Source organism: Globicephala melas, chromosome 8 (assembly GCF_963455315.2).
Source record: "Globicephala melas chromosome 8, mGloMel1.2, whole genome shotgun sequence".
Classification (NCBI taxonomy): Eukaryota; Metazoa; Chordata; class Mammalia; order Artiodactyla; family Delphinidae; genus Globicephala; species Globicephala melas.
Genome location: NC_083321.1, coordinates 833,634 through 849,564, shown reverse-complemented (window position 1 = coordinate 849,564; position 15,931 = coordinate 833,634). Strand labels below are relative to the sequence as shown.

Here is a 15,931-nt window from a genome sequence, read left to right as displayed (position 1 = left end):
AGGAGGGCATCCCCGGACAGGCAGGCACGTGAACACGGCCCGCAGGACCCAGCGTCCAGGCTGCAGGGCTCCACTCACCTGGTAGGAAGAGCTTTCCGAAGGCATGGCAAAGGCAGGCTGTGGTGGGGCTGGGAGAGGCGGTGGAGGTGGGGAAGGCCCCCGGGCTGCCAGAGGCCACCCCAGACCAGGAAGGGGTGGTGGGTGGGGACCCGGGGGCGGTCGATATGGGCGAAGTCAAAAGGGGACCTGTAGGAGAGACACTGGGCAAGCCTGGCTTGGTGGTCGTGGGTGGGGACCCCGGGAAGGCAGAGGGACTAGGGGTGGAGACGCTCTCGGTGGTCCCAGGGGAGAAGGGACCTGTCACACGGGTGGGGGTGGAGACCCCCTGGGTGGTTCCAGAGTAGGAGGGACCTGTCACACGGGTTGAGGTGGAGACCCCCTGGGTGGTCCCCGTGGAGGAGGGACCCGTCAGAGTGGTGGGGGTGGAGACCCCCTCGGTGGTCCCCGTGGAGGAGGGACCTGTCACACGGGTGGGGGTGGAGACACTCTGCGTGGTCCCCGTGGAGGAGGGACCTGTCACACGGGTGGGGGTGGAGACACTCTGCGTGGTCCCCGTGGAGGAGGGACCTGTCACACGGGTGGAGGTGGCCTGGCCTGTGCTGGGTGTGGTGATGGGGGGTCCGGGTGTGGTCTCGGAGGGCCTGGTGGGGAGCTCTGTGACCTGAGGGGAGGCCGTGGGGTGCAGGGAGCGGGTGTTGGGCGTCACGGGGGTGGGCAGCAAGGTGGTCCCGAAGGTGGTCTTGTTCACGTGTGTAGCTGGAGGGGCCGTGGTGGGGGCCCCCGTCTGGGTCACGGCAGAGGTCGAGGGCCATGGCACCGTGGCTGTGGAGCTGCTGGTGGCGGGCAGTGTGGTGGAGGTGAGGTGGGGGGTAGCCGTGGTGGGGCAGTGCCGGACATCATCGCAGCAGTACACACGGATGTTGTAGTTGAAGCACGTGGTGAACTTCCCCTTCTGGTCGTCGTTCCTGCAGACCAGCCCGACCTCCAGGCTGCAGCTGAGCTCCTGCCCGATCTGCTCAATGCTCACCTCGGGGAAGCTCTCTGCCCGGCACTCGATCTTCTGCGGCTGCTGGCACACCTTGCCACCTGCAGCCCGGATGTCGTCATAGGTCTCCATGTCTCCGCCCCTGACCCCCGAGGTGGGGGAGTCCACATCAAACCACTCTGTCCATTGGCACTTGGGTTGACAACTGGTTGTGCTGGTGGTGGCCCCAGTGGTGCCCGTCGACACCAGGATTCCCAACGTGCTGGTCTCAGGGTGTGAGGTGGACAGCGGGCCCGTGGAGGTGGTGCCCGTTGTGCCCGTTGCTGTTCCCGTCAGCAGCTGAGACGTGGAGGTCTGCGTCGTCACCGACATCAGGGTGGGCCCCCTTGAGGCTGTGTGAGTCGGGAGGACCGACGTGGCAGATGTTGGGAGCGTGCCTGTGTGGCTGGGCCTCGAGGATGTCACTCGGACTGTCAGCCCCGTGGAAAGGGAACGTGCTGGTGTGGCACTGCTGGCGGGGGACGTGGTCGCCCCTGTGCTCCCCAGCCACGTGGTGTGCGGCGTGGCTGGTGTCACAGTGGTGGTGGTGCTGGAGGCCGTGGGGGCCGTGGGGGCTGTGGCAGCAGAGGTGGCCACTGTGGCAGTGGCAGCAGTGGAGGTGGCTGCAGTGGTGACTGTAGCGGTGGCCACAGTGGGGGCTGTGGCAGTGGAGGTGGTGGCAGTGGGAGCTGTAGAGGTGGCACTGGGGGCTATGGCAGTGGATGCAGTGGCAGTGGGGGCTGTAGAGGTGGCCGCAGTGGTGGCTGTGGCAGTGGAGGTGCTGGCCGTGGGGACTGTGGCAGTGGAGGTGGTGGCCGTGGGGGCTGTGGCAGTGGAGGTGGTGGCAGTGGGGGCTGTGGCAGTGGAGGTGGTGGCCGCAGTGGGGGCTGTGGCAGTGGTTGTGGTGGCAGTGGGAGCTGTAGAGGTGGCCACAGTGGGGGCTGTGGCAGTGGAGGTGGTGGCAGTGGTGGCTGTGGCAGTGGGGGCTGTGGCAGTGGATGCAGTGGCAGTGGGGGCTGTAGAGGTGGCCACAGTGGTGGCTGTGGCAGTGGGGGCTGTGGCAGTGGATGTGGTGGCAGTGGGAGCTGTAGAGGTGGCCACAGTGGTGGCTGTGGCAGTGGGGGCGGTGGCAGTGGTTGCGGTGGCAGTGGGAGCTGTAGAGGTGGCCACAGTGGTGGCTGTGGCAGTGGAGGTAGTGGCAGTGGGGGCTGTAGAGGTGGCGGCAGTGGCAGTGGTGGCTGTAGAGGTGGCCGCAGTGGTGGCTGTGGCAGTGGATGCAGTGGCAGTGGGGGCTGTAGAGGTGGCCACAGTGGTGGCTGTGGCAGTGGAGGTGGTGGCCGTGGGGGCTGTGGCAGTGGTGGCTGTAGAGGTGGTGGCCGTGGGGGCTGTGGCAGTGGATGCGGTGGCAGTGGGGGCTGTAGAGGTGGCCACAGTGGTGGCTGTGGCAGTGGAGGTGGTGGCCGTGGGGGCTGTGGCAGTGGAGGTGGCCGCAGTGGTGGCTGTGGCAGTAGATGCGGTGGCAGTGGAGGTGGTGGCCGTGGGGGCTGTGGCAGTGGAGGTGGCGGCAGTGGGGGCTGTGGCAGTGGAGGTGGCGGCCGTGGGGGCTGTGGCAGTGGTGGCTGTGGCAGTGGAGGTGGTGGCAGTGGGGGCTGTGGCAGTGGAGGTGGTGGCCGTGGGGGCTGTGGCAGTGGATGCAGTGGCAGTGGTGGCTGTAGAGGTGGCCGTGGGGGCTGTGGCAGTGGTGGCTGTGGCAGTGGAGGTGGCTGTGGCAGTGGGGACTGTGGCAGTGGAGGTGGTGGCCGTGGGGGCTGTGGCCGTGGGGGCTGCGGCAGTGGAGGTGGCTGTGGCAGTGGGGGCTGTGGCAGTGGAGGTGGTGGCCGTGGGGGTTGTGACCGTGGGGGCTGTGGCAGTGGGGGCTGTGGCAGTGGAGGTGGTGGCCATGGTGGCTGTGGCAGTGGAGGTCGTGCCAATGGGGGCTGTGGCAGTGGATGTGGTGGCAGTGGGAGCTGTAGAGGTGGCCACAGTGGTGACTGTAGCAGTGGATGCAGTGGCAGTGGGGGCTGTGGCAGTGGGAGCTGTAGAGGTGGGAGTGGGGGCTGTGGCAGTGGATGTGATGGCAGTGGGGCCTGTGGCAGTGGAGGTGGCGGCAGTGGGAGTTGTGGCAGTGGAGGTGGTGGTCGTGGGGGCTGTGGAGGTGGTGGCAGTGGTGGCTGTGGCAGTGGTGGCTGTGGCAGTGGTTGTGGTGGCAGTGGGAGCTGTAGAGGTGGCCACAGTGGTGGCTGTGGCAGTGGAGGTGCTGGCCGTGGGGGCTGTGGCAGTGGAGGTGGCACCAGTGGTGGCTGTAGAGGTGGCCACAGTGGTGACCGTAGCAGTGGAGGTGGTGGCAGTGGGGGCTGTAGAGGTGGCCACAGTGGTGGCTGTGGCAGTGGGGGCTGTGGCAGTGGAGGTGGTGCCAATGGGGGCTGTGGCAGTGGAGGTGGTGGCACTGGGGGCTGTGGCAGTGGAGGTGGTGGCAGTGGGGGCTGTAGAGGTGGCCACAGTGGGGGCTGTGGCAGTGGAGGTCGTGCCAATGGGGGCTGTGGCAGTGGATGTGGTGGCAGTGGGAGCTGTAGAGGTGGCCACAGTGGTGACTGTAGCAGTGGATGCAGTGGAAGTGGGGGCTGTGGCAGTGGGAGCTGTAGAGGTGGGAGTGGGGGCTGTGGCAGTGGATGTGATGGCAGTGGGGCCTGTGGCAGTGGAGGTGGCGGCAGTGGGAGTTGTGGCAGTGGAGGTGGTGGTCGTGGGGGCTGTGGAGGTGGTGGCAGTGGTGGCTGTGGCAGTGGGGGCTGTGGCAGTGGTTGCGGTGGCAGTGGGAGCTGTAGAGGTGGCGGCAGTGGGGGCTGTGGCAGTGGAGGTGGTGGCCGTGGGGGCTGTGGCAGTGGAGGTGGTGGCCGTGGGGGCTGTGGCAGTGGTGGCTGTGGCAGTGGATGTGATGGCAGTGGGGGCTGTGGCAGTGGAGGTGGTGGCCATGGTGGCTGTGGCAGTGGAGGTGGTGGCCGTGGGGGCTGTGGCCGTGGGGGCTGTGGCAGTGGGGGCTGTGGCAGTGGAGGTGGTGGCCATGGTGGCTGTGGCAGTGGAGGTGGCGGCAGTGGGGGCTGTGGCAGTGGACGTGGTGGCCGTGGGGGCTGTGGCAGTGGATGCGGTGGCAGTGGTGGGGGGCTTGGGCTCCCCGCAGTGGCTGTACCCACAGCACAGCACGCGGATTTTGTAGTTGTAGCACATCTTGAACAGGCCCACCTGCTCGTCGTTCCTGCAGACCAGGCCGAAGCTGACGTCACAGTGCACGCGCTGATTCAGCTCCTCCAGCCTCACGTTGGGGAAGTTTTCGGCCTGGCACTCTATGCCCTGGGGCTGCTTGCACACGGCCCCTCCCGCACGCCTGATCTTGTCGTAGGACTCGACGTCCCCTCCGGCCTCTTCGGACTTGGGGTAGTCCTCGTCAAACCACTCTGTCCACTGGCAGCGGGGCTCACAGGTGGTGGTGGCTGTCGGCACCGGGATTCCCGACGTGCTGGTCTCAGGGTGTGAGGTGGACAGTGGGCCCGTGGAGGTGGTGGTCGTGGGGGCTGTGGCAGTGGAGGTGGTGGTCGTGGGAGCTGTAGAGGTGGCCACAGTGGGGGCTGTGGCAGTGGAGATGGTGGCTGTGGGGGCTGTGGCAGTGGAGGCGGTGGTAGTGGGGGCTGTGGCAGTGGAGGTGGTGGCAGTGGGGGCTGTAGAGGTGGCCACAGTGGTGGCTGTGGCAGTGGGGGCTGTGGCAGTGGATGTGGTGGCAGTGGGAGCTGTAGAGGTGGCCACAGTGGTGGCTGTGGCAGTGGAGGTGGTGGCAGTGGTGGCTGTGGCAGTGGGGGCTGTGGCAGTGGATGCAGTGGCAGTGGGGGCTGTAGAGGTGGCCACAGTGGTGGCTGTGGCAGTGGGGGCTGTGGCAGTGGATGTGGTGGCAGTGGGAGCTGTAGAGGTGGCCACAGTGGTGGCTGTGGCAGTGGGGGCTGTGGCAGTGGAGGTGGTGGCAGTGGGGGCTGTAGAGGTGGCCACAGTGGTGGCTGTGGCAGTGGAGGTGGTGGCAGTGGGGGCTGTAGAGGTGGCGGCAGTGGCAGTGGTGGCTGTAGAGGTGGCCGCAGTGGTGGCTGTGGCAGTGGATGCAGTGGCAGTGGGGGCTGTAGAGGTGGCGGCAGTGGCAGTGGTGGCTGTAGAGGTGGCCACAGTGGTGGCTGTGGCAGTGGAGGTGCTGGCCGTGGGGGCTGTGGCAGTGGAGGTGGCACCAGTGGTGGCTGTAGAGGTGGCCACAGTGGGGGCTGTGGCAGTGGAGGTGGTGGCCGTGGGGGCTGTGGCAGTGGTGGCTGTGGCAGGGGATGTGATGGCAGTGGGAGCTGTAGAGGTGGCGGCAGTGGGGGCTGTGGCAGTGGAGGTGGTGGCCGTGGGGGCTGTGGCAGTGGAGGTGGTGGCCATGGTGGCTGTGGCAGTGGAGGTGGCGGCAGTGGGGGCTGTGGCAGTGGAGGTGGTGGCCGTGGGGGCTGTGGCAGTGGAGGTGGTGGCCATGGTGGCTGTGGCAGTGGAGGTGGCGGCAGTGGGGGCTGTGGCAGTGGACGTGGTGGCCGTGGGGGCTGTGGCAGTGGATGCGGTGGCAGTGGTGGGGGGCTTGGGCTCCCCGCAGTGGCTGTACCCACAGCACAGCACGCGGATTTTGTAGTTGTAGCACATCTTGAACAGGCCCACCTGCTCGTCGTTCCTGCAGACCAGGCCGAAGCTGACGTCACAGTGCACGCGCTGATTCAGCTCCTCCAGCCTCACGTTGGGGAAGTTTTCGGCCTGGCACTCTATGCCCTGGGGCTGCTCGCACACGGCCCCTCCCGCACGCCTGATCTTGTCGTAGGACTCGACGTCCCCTCCGGCCTTTTCGGACTTGGGGTAGTCCTCGTCAAACCACTCTGTCCACTGGCAGCGGGGCTCACAGGTGGTGGTGGCCAGGACCACAGAGTTGCTGCCCACTTGGGTCACAGTTGAGGCGGACTTGGTGGTTGGGGTCTGTGAGGTGGAGGCCACCGTGGACAGGAGGGAGGTTCCTCTGGTGGGTGTGGTCTGGGTGGAGGTGGGCAGGGGCTGGGAGGATGGCCGCTGGCTGGTGCCCGGGGCCAGGCTGGTGCTGCAGGGCACGTAGTCGCAGCAGAGGACCCTCAGCTCGTAGTTGTGGCAGAGCGGGGGGTTCTGCTCACTGTTGAGGCAGGTCAGCCCCCGGGCCTGGCCACACTCCACCTTCTGACCCAGCTTCTCCAAAGGCATATCCGGGAACTGCTGGGCCCGGCACTCGACATGCGCTGGGGCCGGGCAGAACTGGTAGCCCCTCTGCCTCAGGTTCTCGAATGTCTCGAAGTCGCCCCCTTCCATGCCCGGCTCTGGATGTCCACTGTCGTACCAGTCGGACCAGCGGCAATGCTCCCGCACGCACACGGTGGAGGGTGTGGGGACCGAGCCTGTGGGTGGGGTGCCGGGGTCCCCATCAGCCTCCTCTGCGTCCTCGCCAGCCCAGAGGAGAGGTGACTCATGTCCCCTTGCCCCAGCGTTGGCCCCGGGCCATCCTTTGCACCCAGGACACCTGTACCAGGTGCCCACTGGGTTCTCCCTTGGCACCCAGACCATCACCGGGGTCAGGGGCTCTGGTGAGTGAGGCAGGACCAGTGGTGTGTCTGCCAGGCTTACCCGTGGTGGAGGGCGGAGCCGCAGTGCTGGTGAAGGTGAAAGGCATTGTGGGCGTGGTTCCGGGACACTCCTCGGCCTTTCGGACGATGGTTCCATTGTCTCTGCAGATGGCAATCAGGCAGGCGCCCAGCCCATCGGTCGTGTTGTAGATGACGTCTCCGTAGGCATAGGTTCTGCCCTCGTAGGTGCACGTACAGGCTGGAGACGGACAGGTACGGGGCTCATTCAGAGCCCCCAGCCCCCATGCCTCAAACCAACAGGCCCCCGCTTACCCGCGGGGCTGTATGTGCACTGGAGGCCTCTGGAGGTGCAGTCGCTGGGAGGGAGAGAGAGAAGCGCTGAGGGCCAGCAGGGCGCAGGCCTTACTGTGTGCGCCCGGCCCTGCTTCCTGTCCTCCCAGACCCCACCCCCGCTCCGCCACTGGCTCACCAGCTCCGGCAGTTCTCCGCCGTGGGGACCGTGGTGCCGGCATCATAGTAGTTTCCATCCTCGTCGTAGCAGCCCTCACACTGGGCCACGCACTTCATCTGGTCCTCATTGAAGAACGGCTTGCTGGGTGGGCACTTTGGGTAGCAACCTGGGGCGGGCACAGGGCAGGGAGAACACTCCCCTCTCAGGCCAGGCGGTGGGGCTGCCCCGGCTGCCACCCATCTCTGTCCCCCCGTCCCGAGGGTGGGCATGGGGAGGCAGGAGCCCCCTTGCCCCACTGCCTGCACGCTGTGCTGGGGTGACGAGGCATGGCCTCCCGGAACAGCCTGCCCTCACCTTCCAGGCCTGGCAGGTCCATCAGGCAGTGCCCGCGGGGATTCCGGCAGGTCCTCAGGCAGGGGGCCCCGCAGGGCTGGTAGTGCCACTCGCACTCCCCTTGGGGGTTGTAGTAGTCGCAGAACAGGGCTGAGCGAGGGGGAGAGAGGCTGTGGGCGCCCGCCGGGCCCCGTCACCTCACTCCTCCCAGGTCCGAGGGGTCTCAGGGCCTGCCCCCCAAATTCCTGTCCCCCGCTGAGCCATCCCATTTGGGGAACCTGTCTGGTTTGTACGCACACGAACGTGAGCACATGCATGTAGTACACACGTGTCACGTGTCCTTGTGTGTGCATGCGTGCCCGTCAGGCCCCAGAGCTGGTGCAGCTGCACCTCATGCCGCCACCATGGACAGAGCCCGACTCACGGCAGATGTCCGGGGTCCGCCAGGACACGCACACGCCCGCGTCGCGGCAGGCCTGGGCGTAGGCGGCCACGGCCGTGCAGAGACACTCGCAGCCGCCCCCCGAGTCGCAGGCGCACGCGTCGCTCACGCAGGCCTCGTAGTACCTGGTGGAGTCGACCTGGGGGGTGGGGTCTGCTCAGTGAGAAGAGCCAGTCCCCGGCCCCTGGGCAGCCGGCAACCCCCCACCTGCCGTCTGCGGCGCACCCACCTGGGCACCCACCCCTCCTCCCTCGCCTCTGCTCCGCCACTCACTCAGCTGTAGGCCAGCCCTCCCTGTGACCGTGCTGTGACCTGTCCTGGCAAACGGGGTGCTGTCTCCTCAGGGTGAGGGGGTGCCCCCCGCTCCTCCCTCCCGGGTGGCAGAGACCAGGGCCACCATGTCTCGCATCTGCCACCACGGGCGGCACCGTCTGAGGTGGAGACTGCTGTGTCAGGTGCACAAAGGACTTTCTGAGCCAGCGGGCAGGGCACCCGGGGTGCGGGCGGGGGCTGCGAGCCCGGCGGGACGCGAGGCCTCACGCAGGCTGGCCAGCGTCAGCCGCGGACCAGTCCCACTACGCCGCCTGCTCGGCACCCGCGAGTCCCAGATCACGAGACCGAGTCGGTGAGTGGGCCCTGCGGTCCTTGTTAAGTAGCAGGAAGGGCTTCAGGGAAGGCTCTCAGGCCGTGGCAATGCTCCGCTTCCGTGGGGCCCGGCTGGGCTGAGGCCCCCTGAGGTTTCTGTCCGTGCTGGGGGCTGGCGGCTCAGGGAATGTGGGGGAGGACCGAGAGGTGACGTTGAGGTCCTCCCTGGGTGGCTCGCAGCCCCGTTTCCAGGGGATGAGGCTGAGTGCCATCAGGGAAAGCAGAGCAGGACTGGGGACATGGGCACCTGCCTGGTGGGAGGTCCACACAGTGTGCCGTGTACAATGGTCAGGGTCAAGGCCGTCTTCGGAGGACAGGCCTGGGCCAGACCCAGGTCCCTCCAGGAGGGAAGGAGGCAGCCCCAGCACCCGCTTGGCCCACCTGAGAATGGCAGGCGCTGAAGGTGGCGCTGTTGATGATGCTGCACTGCTTCTGGGCCCAGGACTTGCGGTACGGGTTGGCGGTGCAGGGGTCCCTGGGGGCCTGGGCGTCCGGGCAGGACGGGGAGAATTTCCAGCTGTTGCCGAACTCCAGCACGTCGCCCACCACGGACTGGCTCCGCGTGGTGAAGTCGTTGAGGGCGTTGTCGTCAAAGTTCCCGCACAGCCCGCAGACCCTCCCCTGCAGATGGACGCAGAGATGGGCACAGGGTGGGGCTGCATGGGGTGGCCTGAGGGAGCAGCACAGAGCCTGGCCTGGGAGGCGTGACTGCAGGCCACCCTATTCCCCCAGGCAGCACCCAGTGAACTTTCAGGAAGGCGGGGTGCACGAGGAGTCCTGCAGTGGGCAGGAAGGCAGGTGGGCAGGTGGATAGGCAGGTGGACAGGCGGATAGGTGGGCAGGTAGACAGGTAGAAAGGTAGGCAAGTGGACAGGCAGGTGGGCAGGTGGGCAGGTGGACAGGTAAACAGATGGGCAGGCAGGTGGGCAGGTGGATAGGCAGGTGGGTAGGTAGACAGGTGGGCAGGTGGATAGGCAGGTGGGCAGGTAGACAGGTAAGCAGGTGGACAGGTAGGTAGGTGGACAGGTAGGCAGGTGGGCAGGTAGACAGTGGGGCAGATGGACAGGCAGGCAGGCCGGTGGACAGGTGGGCAGGCAGGTGGGCAGGTAGACAGGTAAGCAGGTGGACAGAAAGGCAGGCAGACAGGCAGGCAGGCACCTGCTCCCCTATAGAACCTTAGCCCAGCGGGCATGGAACAGCTGAGTGCAGAGACCAGGGAGCCACGAGCGCTTTCCAACCAGGACTGACACGCCCACTGGTCGGTTTGGTCTCAACATGCCCCTTTGGGAAGCGGACATTGTGCATGGCCTCTCCAGCCCTCAGCAGTCCGTCAGCTGCCAGACTGCACTGCTGGGCCAGGTCTAGGAGCAAGAGCTCTGTCCCTCCCCAAGGGGGTCCCGCAGCCTGCCACCCCAACCTTGTACTCCTGGTGCAGCCGAATAAACACGCTGGTCCTCCGGTCCCAGGACACGACCACGCCACTGCGGGTCTCGACGGCCAGGTAGATGCCCATGTAACGGATCTTGTAGGGCAGGTCTCCGCCTGGCCCCCTCTGCACCACCTTGTAGGAACCCTCGTGGAGGATCAGCTCATAGTTCTGCAGAGGGGCACGGGGAGGCGGCGGCTGCAGGGAGCTGAGGGGCCAGCTTTGGGGCCGGAGCCCCCTTCCCCCGTGGCCCAGGACAGGGGCTCTGTGGGTACTCAGGGTCCCAATGCATGGGGCTGGCGTTAGGAATGAGCCGGACTCCTGACACTGTCTGCGAACTTGAGGTGAGAGCCTGGGAGCCCGCAGAGGTGTGTGGGAAGTTGGGAGCTGTGGGCAAGCAGAGTGGGGCGGAGGGCACAGGAGCTGCAGGAGGCCAGCCGGCCCCATCTCGGGCCTGCCGCCCATGCTTCTGCTGCCTTCCTCACGCCTCTCCCCACCTTTGGGGTGGGTGGGAAGTGGCCCCCAGTCAGCAGCTCTGCTCTCTGCACTGTGAACTCTGACCACCCTCTGCTAGAACTGGTCACCCCAGGTGTGGGGGGCTGAATGAAGGCCCCCCAAAAAGACACGTCGAGTTCTAACCGCCAGAATCCGCAAATGTGCCCTGATTTGGAAAAAGGGTCTTTGCAGATGTGATGAAGTGAAGGATCTGGAGGTGAGACCGTCGTGGATTTAGGGAGGGCCCAGATCCAGGGACGGGGGTTGCTACCAGGTCAGACAGGGGAAAAGGACACAGAGAAGGGGCCGTGTGACGACAGAGCAGAGATCGGGGGGGACACAGTCACAAGCCAGGAGCCCCCAGAATCTGGATGAGGCAGGAAGGACCCTCGCCTGGAGCCTGTGGCGGGAGCCTGGCCTCAGAACCATGAGAGAATTAACTTCTCAGGTTGCAAGTCCCCGGGCTGTGGCTGTTACTGCGGCCGTGAGACCCGAGGCCACAGCTGGAGGTCCAGGGGCCCCGGCTGGGGCTCCAACGGGGCTGCAGAGGGAGGGAGATGGTCCCCAGGTGCCCCTACCTCCAGGAAGATCTTGATGGCCTTGGAGCAGGTGACGCCTGTGGTCCCGCAGGGGACGTTCTCGGTGACGATGCGGAAGCTCCCGTTGCTGGCGTCGTTGCCCGCACAGTAGTCCTGGGAGGGGGAGGAGAGGGACGTGGTCCCTCACTGGCCGGGGGCGGGCGAGGGGCCGTGTACCTGGGCCAGCATGTGCTGGCCGAGGGAGGGGGGCCGCGTACCTGGGCCAGCGTGTACTCACAGCTCCCCTCAAAGCTGTAGCGCTCGCCATCAAAGGTGATGAAGTGGCCGTCCCCGTAGGCCACGCAGGTGCCCAGGCAGGGCCGGCGGCTGCACTCCCACCTGCGGCCCCTGCAGGTGCTGCATGGGAGGGGAGGTGATGCCCTGCTCAGGGGGCCGGGCCAGGAGACCACCTCACCAGGCAGCCGCGGCCGAGCCCGTCACGACTGTGACAAGGACGAGGACACAGTGCCTCTTCCATAAAACAGGGGTGCGGTGTGCCCCTCCCCAGGCTGGAGGGGTTAAATGGAGCAGGGAGCTCGGGGCACGCGGGATCTGACACCCCACCCCCGAGTTGGGCTCCTGTCTGCAGGCTCCCCTAACCCTTGGCGCCTGGGGTGCAGGGCCCACGGCCCTGAGGGCAGCTTCAACCGGCCCTGCCGTCTCCTGGGCAGAGGCGGCCAGTCCCTGGGCACCTTCCAGAGGACGAACGGGCCACCCAGGGCCTTCCAGGCCTCAGCTCCTCTCCGGCCTCCTGCCAAGGACATCCTGACCGAGGCCCGCTCGGGCCGCTGCCCCCGTGGCCTCCGCCCACACCACCCCCTCCGCGGCCCCTCCACACACCAGGTGTTACAGTCGACCCTGATGGTCTCCCCAGGCTTGTAGGCGGCCTCGTTGTGCAGGCAGGGGCAGTCCTCCTCGGCCACACAGCCCCCGCTCCCATCGGCCAACAGCCCCGCGGGGCAGACGCAGCCCGACACGCAGCGCGTGCTGAACTGTGGACAGGCAGACGCCCATCAGCGGCTCGTCCGGCTCGGCTCGGGGACACCAAGGGGCAGGGGACGCTGCCCCCCACCCCTGGCCCCGGGCAGCACTGCCGTGCCCTCCCAGCTGACTCACACAGTCCACATCCAGCACGTGGCAGCTCCGCACACACTCGGCCCCGGGCGTGTCCGCGGAGGCGTTGCTACAGTCCAGGAACAGCATGGGGGCCACGCACCCTGAGGAGGAGACCACGCTGGGTGGGCCGCCCGGCCCGGCAGCAGCCCCTCCCCTTGGTCGTCGGGGGGTGGTGCGGGGCCCTGACGGGGGGAGGCCCGGGGCGGGGGTGGGTAGAACCTGTGCTCTGCTCCATGGCTCCCAGGCAGCTCAGCTTCCCGCTCACACATGAACTACAAGAGATGAGAACGATGGCCGGTCTGGGCACCCGCCCGCTGCCCCACAGACCTCACCCAGATCTCGGCCGGCTGGGCCCCCGGGCCTTGTCATGAGGGGAGGGAGGCGCCTGCTCCGGGGTACGGTGAGGGCCCCAGATCCCCGCGAACGCACTGAGTGAATGAGCAGAGGTGCCAGGAAGGTACCTGGAGTTGGGCGGGAGGGGGTGAGGGAGGCCAGGACAGGGGTGCACCCAGGTGGGCCCTCCAGGGCACACACCGTGACCCCCACGGGCCTCAGACCCTTGGAACACCTTCCCGGGCCAGAGGAGGGGTCCCTCTCAGAACGGCTATGGGGTGCACGGGGCTGAACTTCCCTCCCCAGGGCGTCCTCTGTGTTTTAAAGTCCCCTGGGGGAGGCACGGAGATCTTTGTGTGTGGAGCAGGCGGGTTGGGGGGCATGACATCGGGGAGGGGGTGACAGCGGGGAGGGGCCTCACCACACCACGCCGTTGTCGTGCAGGACCTCCCCTGGAGCCAGCACAGAGCCATGCGAGTAGCAGGGGCAGGCCTCGGCAGGCACGCAGCCACCGGTGTCGTCCAGGAAGGTGCCCGAGGGGCAGGTGCAGCCGTCCACGGGCACAAAGGCCACGTCGCAGGTGACATCGGCCTGGCTTAGGGAGCGGCAGGTGGGCTGGCAGCTGTCCACCACATAGGCGTAGCTCTGGGTCTTGGGGCAGCTGCTCATGTACTTGTCTGGGGGCCGGCAGGTTACATACAGGTCAGTAGCCGGGCAGCCCGTCCAGCCCCGCCTGACCACGTCCAAGCTGGGGCTGGAGCAGCCCGAGACTCGGCCTCCCCGCCGGCTGGGGTGGGGAGGCCTAAGGCTCTCGCTGAGGACAGGTGGTGGGGTGCGCCCCAGGGTCTCCGGTCCCCCCGCATCCCCACCCTGTGCCCCATCAAGCCGGCTGGCGGACACTCACTGCACACGCCGTCCCGCCAGCCGACGAGCAGCACTCCCCGGGCGGCGCAGGCCCGCACGTAGGAGGACAGGGCCGCGCACATGCAGTCCTCACTCTTCTCACAGTTGCAGGTATCAAACATGCAGTTCTGGGGGGGCATTGGGACGTCAGGGACCCCAGCCCACCAGGGACCCTTCTCTCCGTGTCCATCCTTCCTGGGACCCCCGTCTGGGCCAGGAGACAGAGGGCAGCGGGGCCTCCCGCGGGGAGCTTGGTGTAAGGCCACAGTGGGGGGGGCGGGTGGGAACATGTTGCTCTGAGGGATGGGAGAGGCCAGGCCAGGCTGAGGACAGGGTCCAAGGGAGGGGTCTCTGCGGGACCAGAACAGGGCTCAGCTTGAGTTCTAGGTCCGTCATTGGCTGAGCTGCATGTGGGGGGAGACTGAAGGCCGGAGATGTCTGGAGGTGAGTTGGCCGGGAGGGTGCTGGCAGGGGGTGCAGCCCCCCAAAGTGGGCCTGGGTCTTCCAGCTGTGGACACACACTCCTGGGGGCTGGAGTCACTGAGCGTTAGGGCTTTGGCTTCCAGAGAAGCGGCCTGTGAGCCAACTGTCGGGTCGAGTTGTGTCCCCCCAAAGGGTGTGTCCACATCAGGACCCCAGGGCCTGTGAACGTGGCCCTGTTGGAAACGGGGTCTTTGCAGATGTGACAAAGTTAGGATGAGGTCATTAGGGTGGGCCTGGACCCACACACCTGGTGTCCTTATGGGAGAGCTTTGAACCCAGACACACAAGGAGGAGGGCACGAGGCAGAGGCTGGGGTGATGCAGTGTCATGGCCCCCAGAAGCAGGAGAGGCAGGAATGACCCCCGGGGGACCGTCTGCCAGCACCATGATCTTAACCTCCAGGCTCCAGGACCTGGGCAGTGGGTAGATGCCTCCGGCTGTCAGCTCCCCAGTCTGTGGCCCTTTGGTATGGCCGTCCCAGGCACCGAACACACCAGCAGTGACCATGTCCCTAGAGTGGGATGCCCCTCGGCCACGGAGGTGTGGGCGGTGCTGAGAGAGGGAGCCGGGAGTGGGGCATGTCCTGCCCCCAGCACCCCACCCCACCCAGGGGCTGGCCGGGGGTCTCACCGAGTGGAAGGGCCCAGGGCTGATGACAGAGTGGCAGGATGAGAAGGCCCCAGCAGGGTCGGTCAGCACAGAGCACCAGCGCCGGGCGTAGTTCTCTGGGGAGGGCAGGCACGCGGACTGTCGCGGGCGCAGCTCAGCGGTCACTGGCGTTCCTCCCACACCTCCTCCCCTGCACCTGCCCACCCGCCCAGCCTCCACTCGGCATACGCAGGCCCTGTGGGGGCCGCTCCGCTGGGGGAACCGAACCGGAACTGGGGGCTCGCCAGCCGCGCCGCGTGGGCCCAGCTCACAGGGCAGCGGGCGCCCCCCCGGGGGTGGGCCTGCAGCCTGTCGGTGACCCCGCACCCCGCCCCGCTCACCCCCCAGCCCCAGCCACCCTGGAGCCCGGGTTAGACAGACGGGCAGCTCCCAGGCCCGGCCGCAGGGTAACCCGAGGCCCCCCCACCCCCAGGCTGGGGATACCGTTCTCCACGCTGAGGGAGCAGGGGTCCTCCAAGCTGTTCTTGACGTTGGGGCAGGCGGCCTGGGTCTTCCAGCTGTTGGCGAAGGCGGCGGCCGTGCCCTCCACCACACCGCTGATGGTCCGGAAGTCGTCGGCCTGGTTCTGGTTGAAGTTCCCGCACAGGCCTGGGGGCGGGGGGGTGGGCATCAGCGGGCCGCCCAGCTCGGCCCAGGCTCCCAGGAGCCTGCGGGTCCTACAGGCACCACCACACCGTGGCCCCGCCGGAGAGCCCCATCCCAGGATGTTGGTTCCAAAGCCATCTGCAGATGAGCCCTGGTGGGGGGACAGGCAGCCCCCACATGAAACCCGCTGTGAGGGCAGCGTGTCCTGCTCTCCATCCTCCCGGCCCGCCTTCCGGGGCCGGGGTCCCTGCTGCGCCCGGGGAACCGCTGACTCCCCAGTCCCCGCCTCTGGCCTGACTGCCCACCCCCCGCTCCCCCCACCGCCCCGCCCCCAGCCCCCCAAGCCCACCGCTGGCCTCACCGCACATCTGGCCCTGGTAGGAGGGGTCCAGCCTGAGGAACACCTGCATGAGGGGCACCAGCTGCACCTGCAGCTGCAGCCCGAGGCCCGTCTGCACCAGGATGAAGAAGGATGACGGCCTGAAGACGGTGACGTTGGCTGCGGGTTGGGGGGGACAGTCAGCGGCCGCCGTGCTGACCAGCCAGGCCTGGGCCGAGGGCTCGGGGGGCTGCCCGGCAGGAGCCCCGGCCGCCCCTCCAGGGCCCGGGAGCTGGGCAGGAGCTCGCATGTGTGCTCGGGCCGTGACCGCTGACGCTGCTGTGAGGCCGGGCACCGAGTATGCGCCACACGGGTC

At 67.4% G+C, this 15,931-nt stretch overlaps 1 protein-coding gene across 1 annotated transcript in view; it reads right to left on the bottom strand.

The window, feature by feature from the left end:
• MUC5B (mucin 5B, oligomeric mucus/gel-forming) overlaps window positions 1–15,931 on the bottom strand; it is a 51,818-nt gene that overhangs the window by 9,551 nt on the left and 26,336 nt on the right. The window contains exons 18-37 of the mRNA XM_070046187.1: window positions 15,598–15,735; window positions 15,075–15,239; window positions 14,613–14,707; window positions 13,501–13,627; window positions 13,018–13,273; window positions 12,483–12,535; window positions 12,264–12,364; window positions 11,988–12,139; window positions 11,366–11,504; window positions 11,148–11,261; window positions 10,066–10,245; window positions 9,030–9,269; window positions 7,986–8,142; window positions 7,583–7,711; window positions 7,247–7,394; window positions 7,090–7,133; window positions 6,818–7,015; window positions 5,773–6,591; window positions 3,052–5,574; window positions 79–2,658 (exon numbers count right to left, since the gene is read on the bottom strand). Of these exons, the coding sequence (XP_069902288.1) occupies window positions 79–2,658; window positions 3,052–5,574; window positions 5,773–6,591; window positions 6,818–7,015; window positions 7,090–7,133; window positions 7,247–7,394; window positions 7,583–7,711; window positions 7,986–8,142; window positions 9,030–9,269; window positions 10,066–10,245; window positions 11,148–11,261; window positions 11,366–11,504; window positions 11,988–12,139; window positions 12,264–12,364; window positions 12,483–12,535; window positions 13,018–13,273; window positions 13,501–13,627; window positions 14,613–14,707; window positions 15,075–15,239; window positions 15,598–15,735 (8,358 nt within the window). The remainder of the gene's footprint in view (window positions 1–78; window positions 2,659–3,051; window positions 5,575–5,772; window positions 6,592–6,817; window positions 7,016–7,089; window positions 7,134–7,246; window positions 7,395–7,582; window positions 7,712–7,985; window positions 8,143–9,029; window positions 9,270–10,065; window positions 10,246–11,147; window positions 11,262–11,365; window positions 11,505–11,987; window positions 12,140–12,263; window positions 12,365–12,482; window positions 12,536–13,017; window positions 13,274–13,500; window positions 13,628–14,612; window positions 14,708–15,074; window positions 15,240–15,597; window positions 15,736–15,931) is intronic.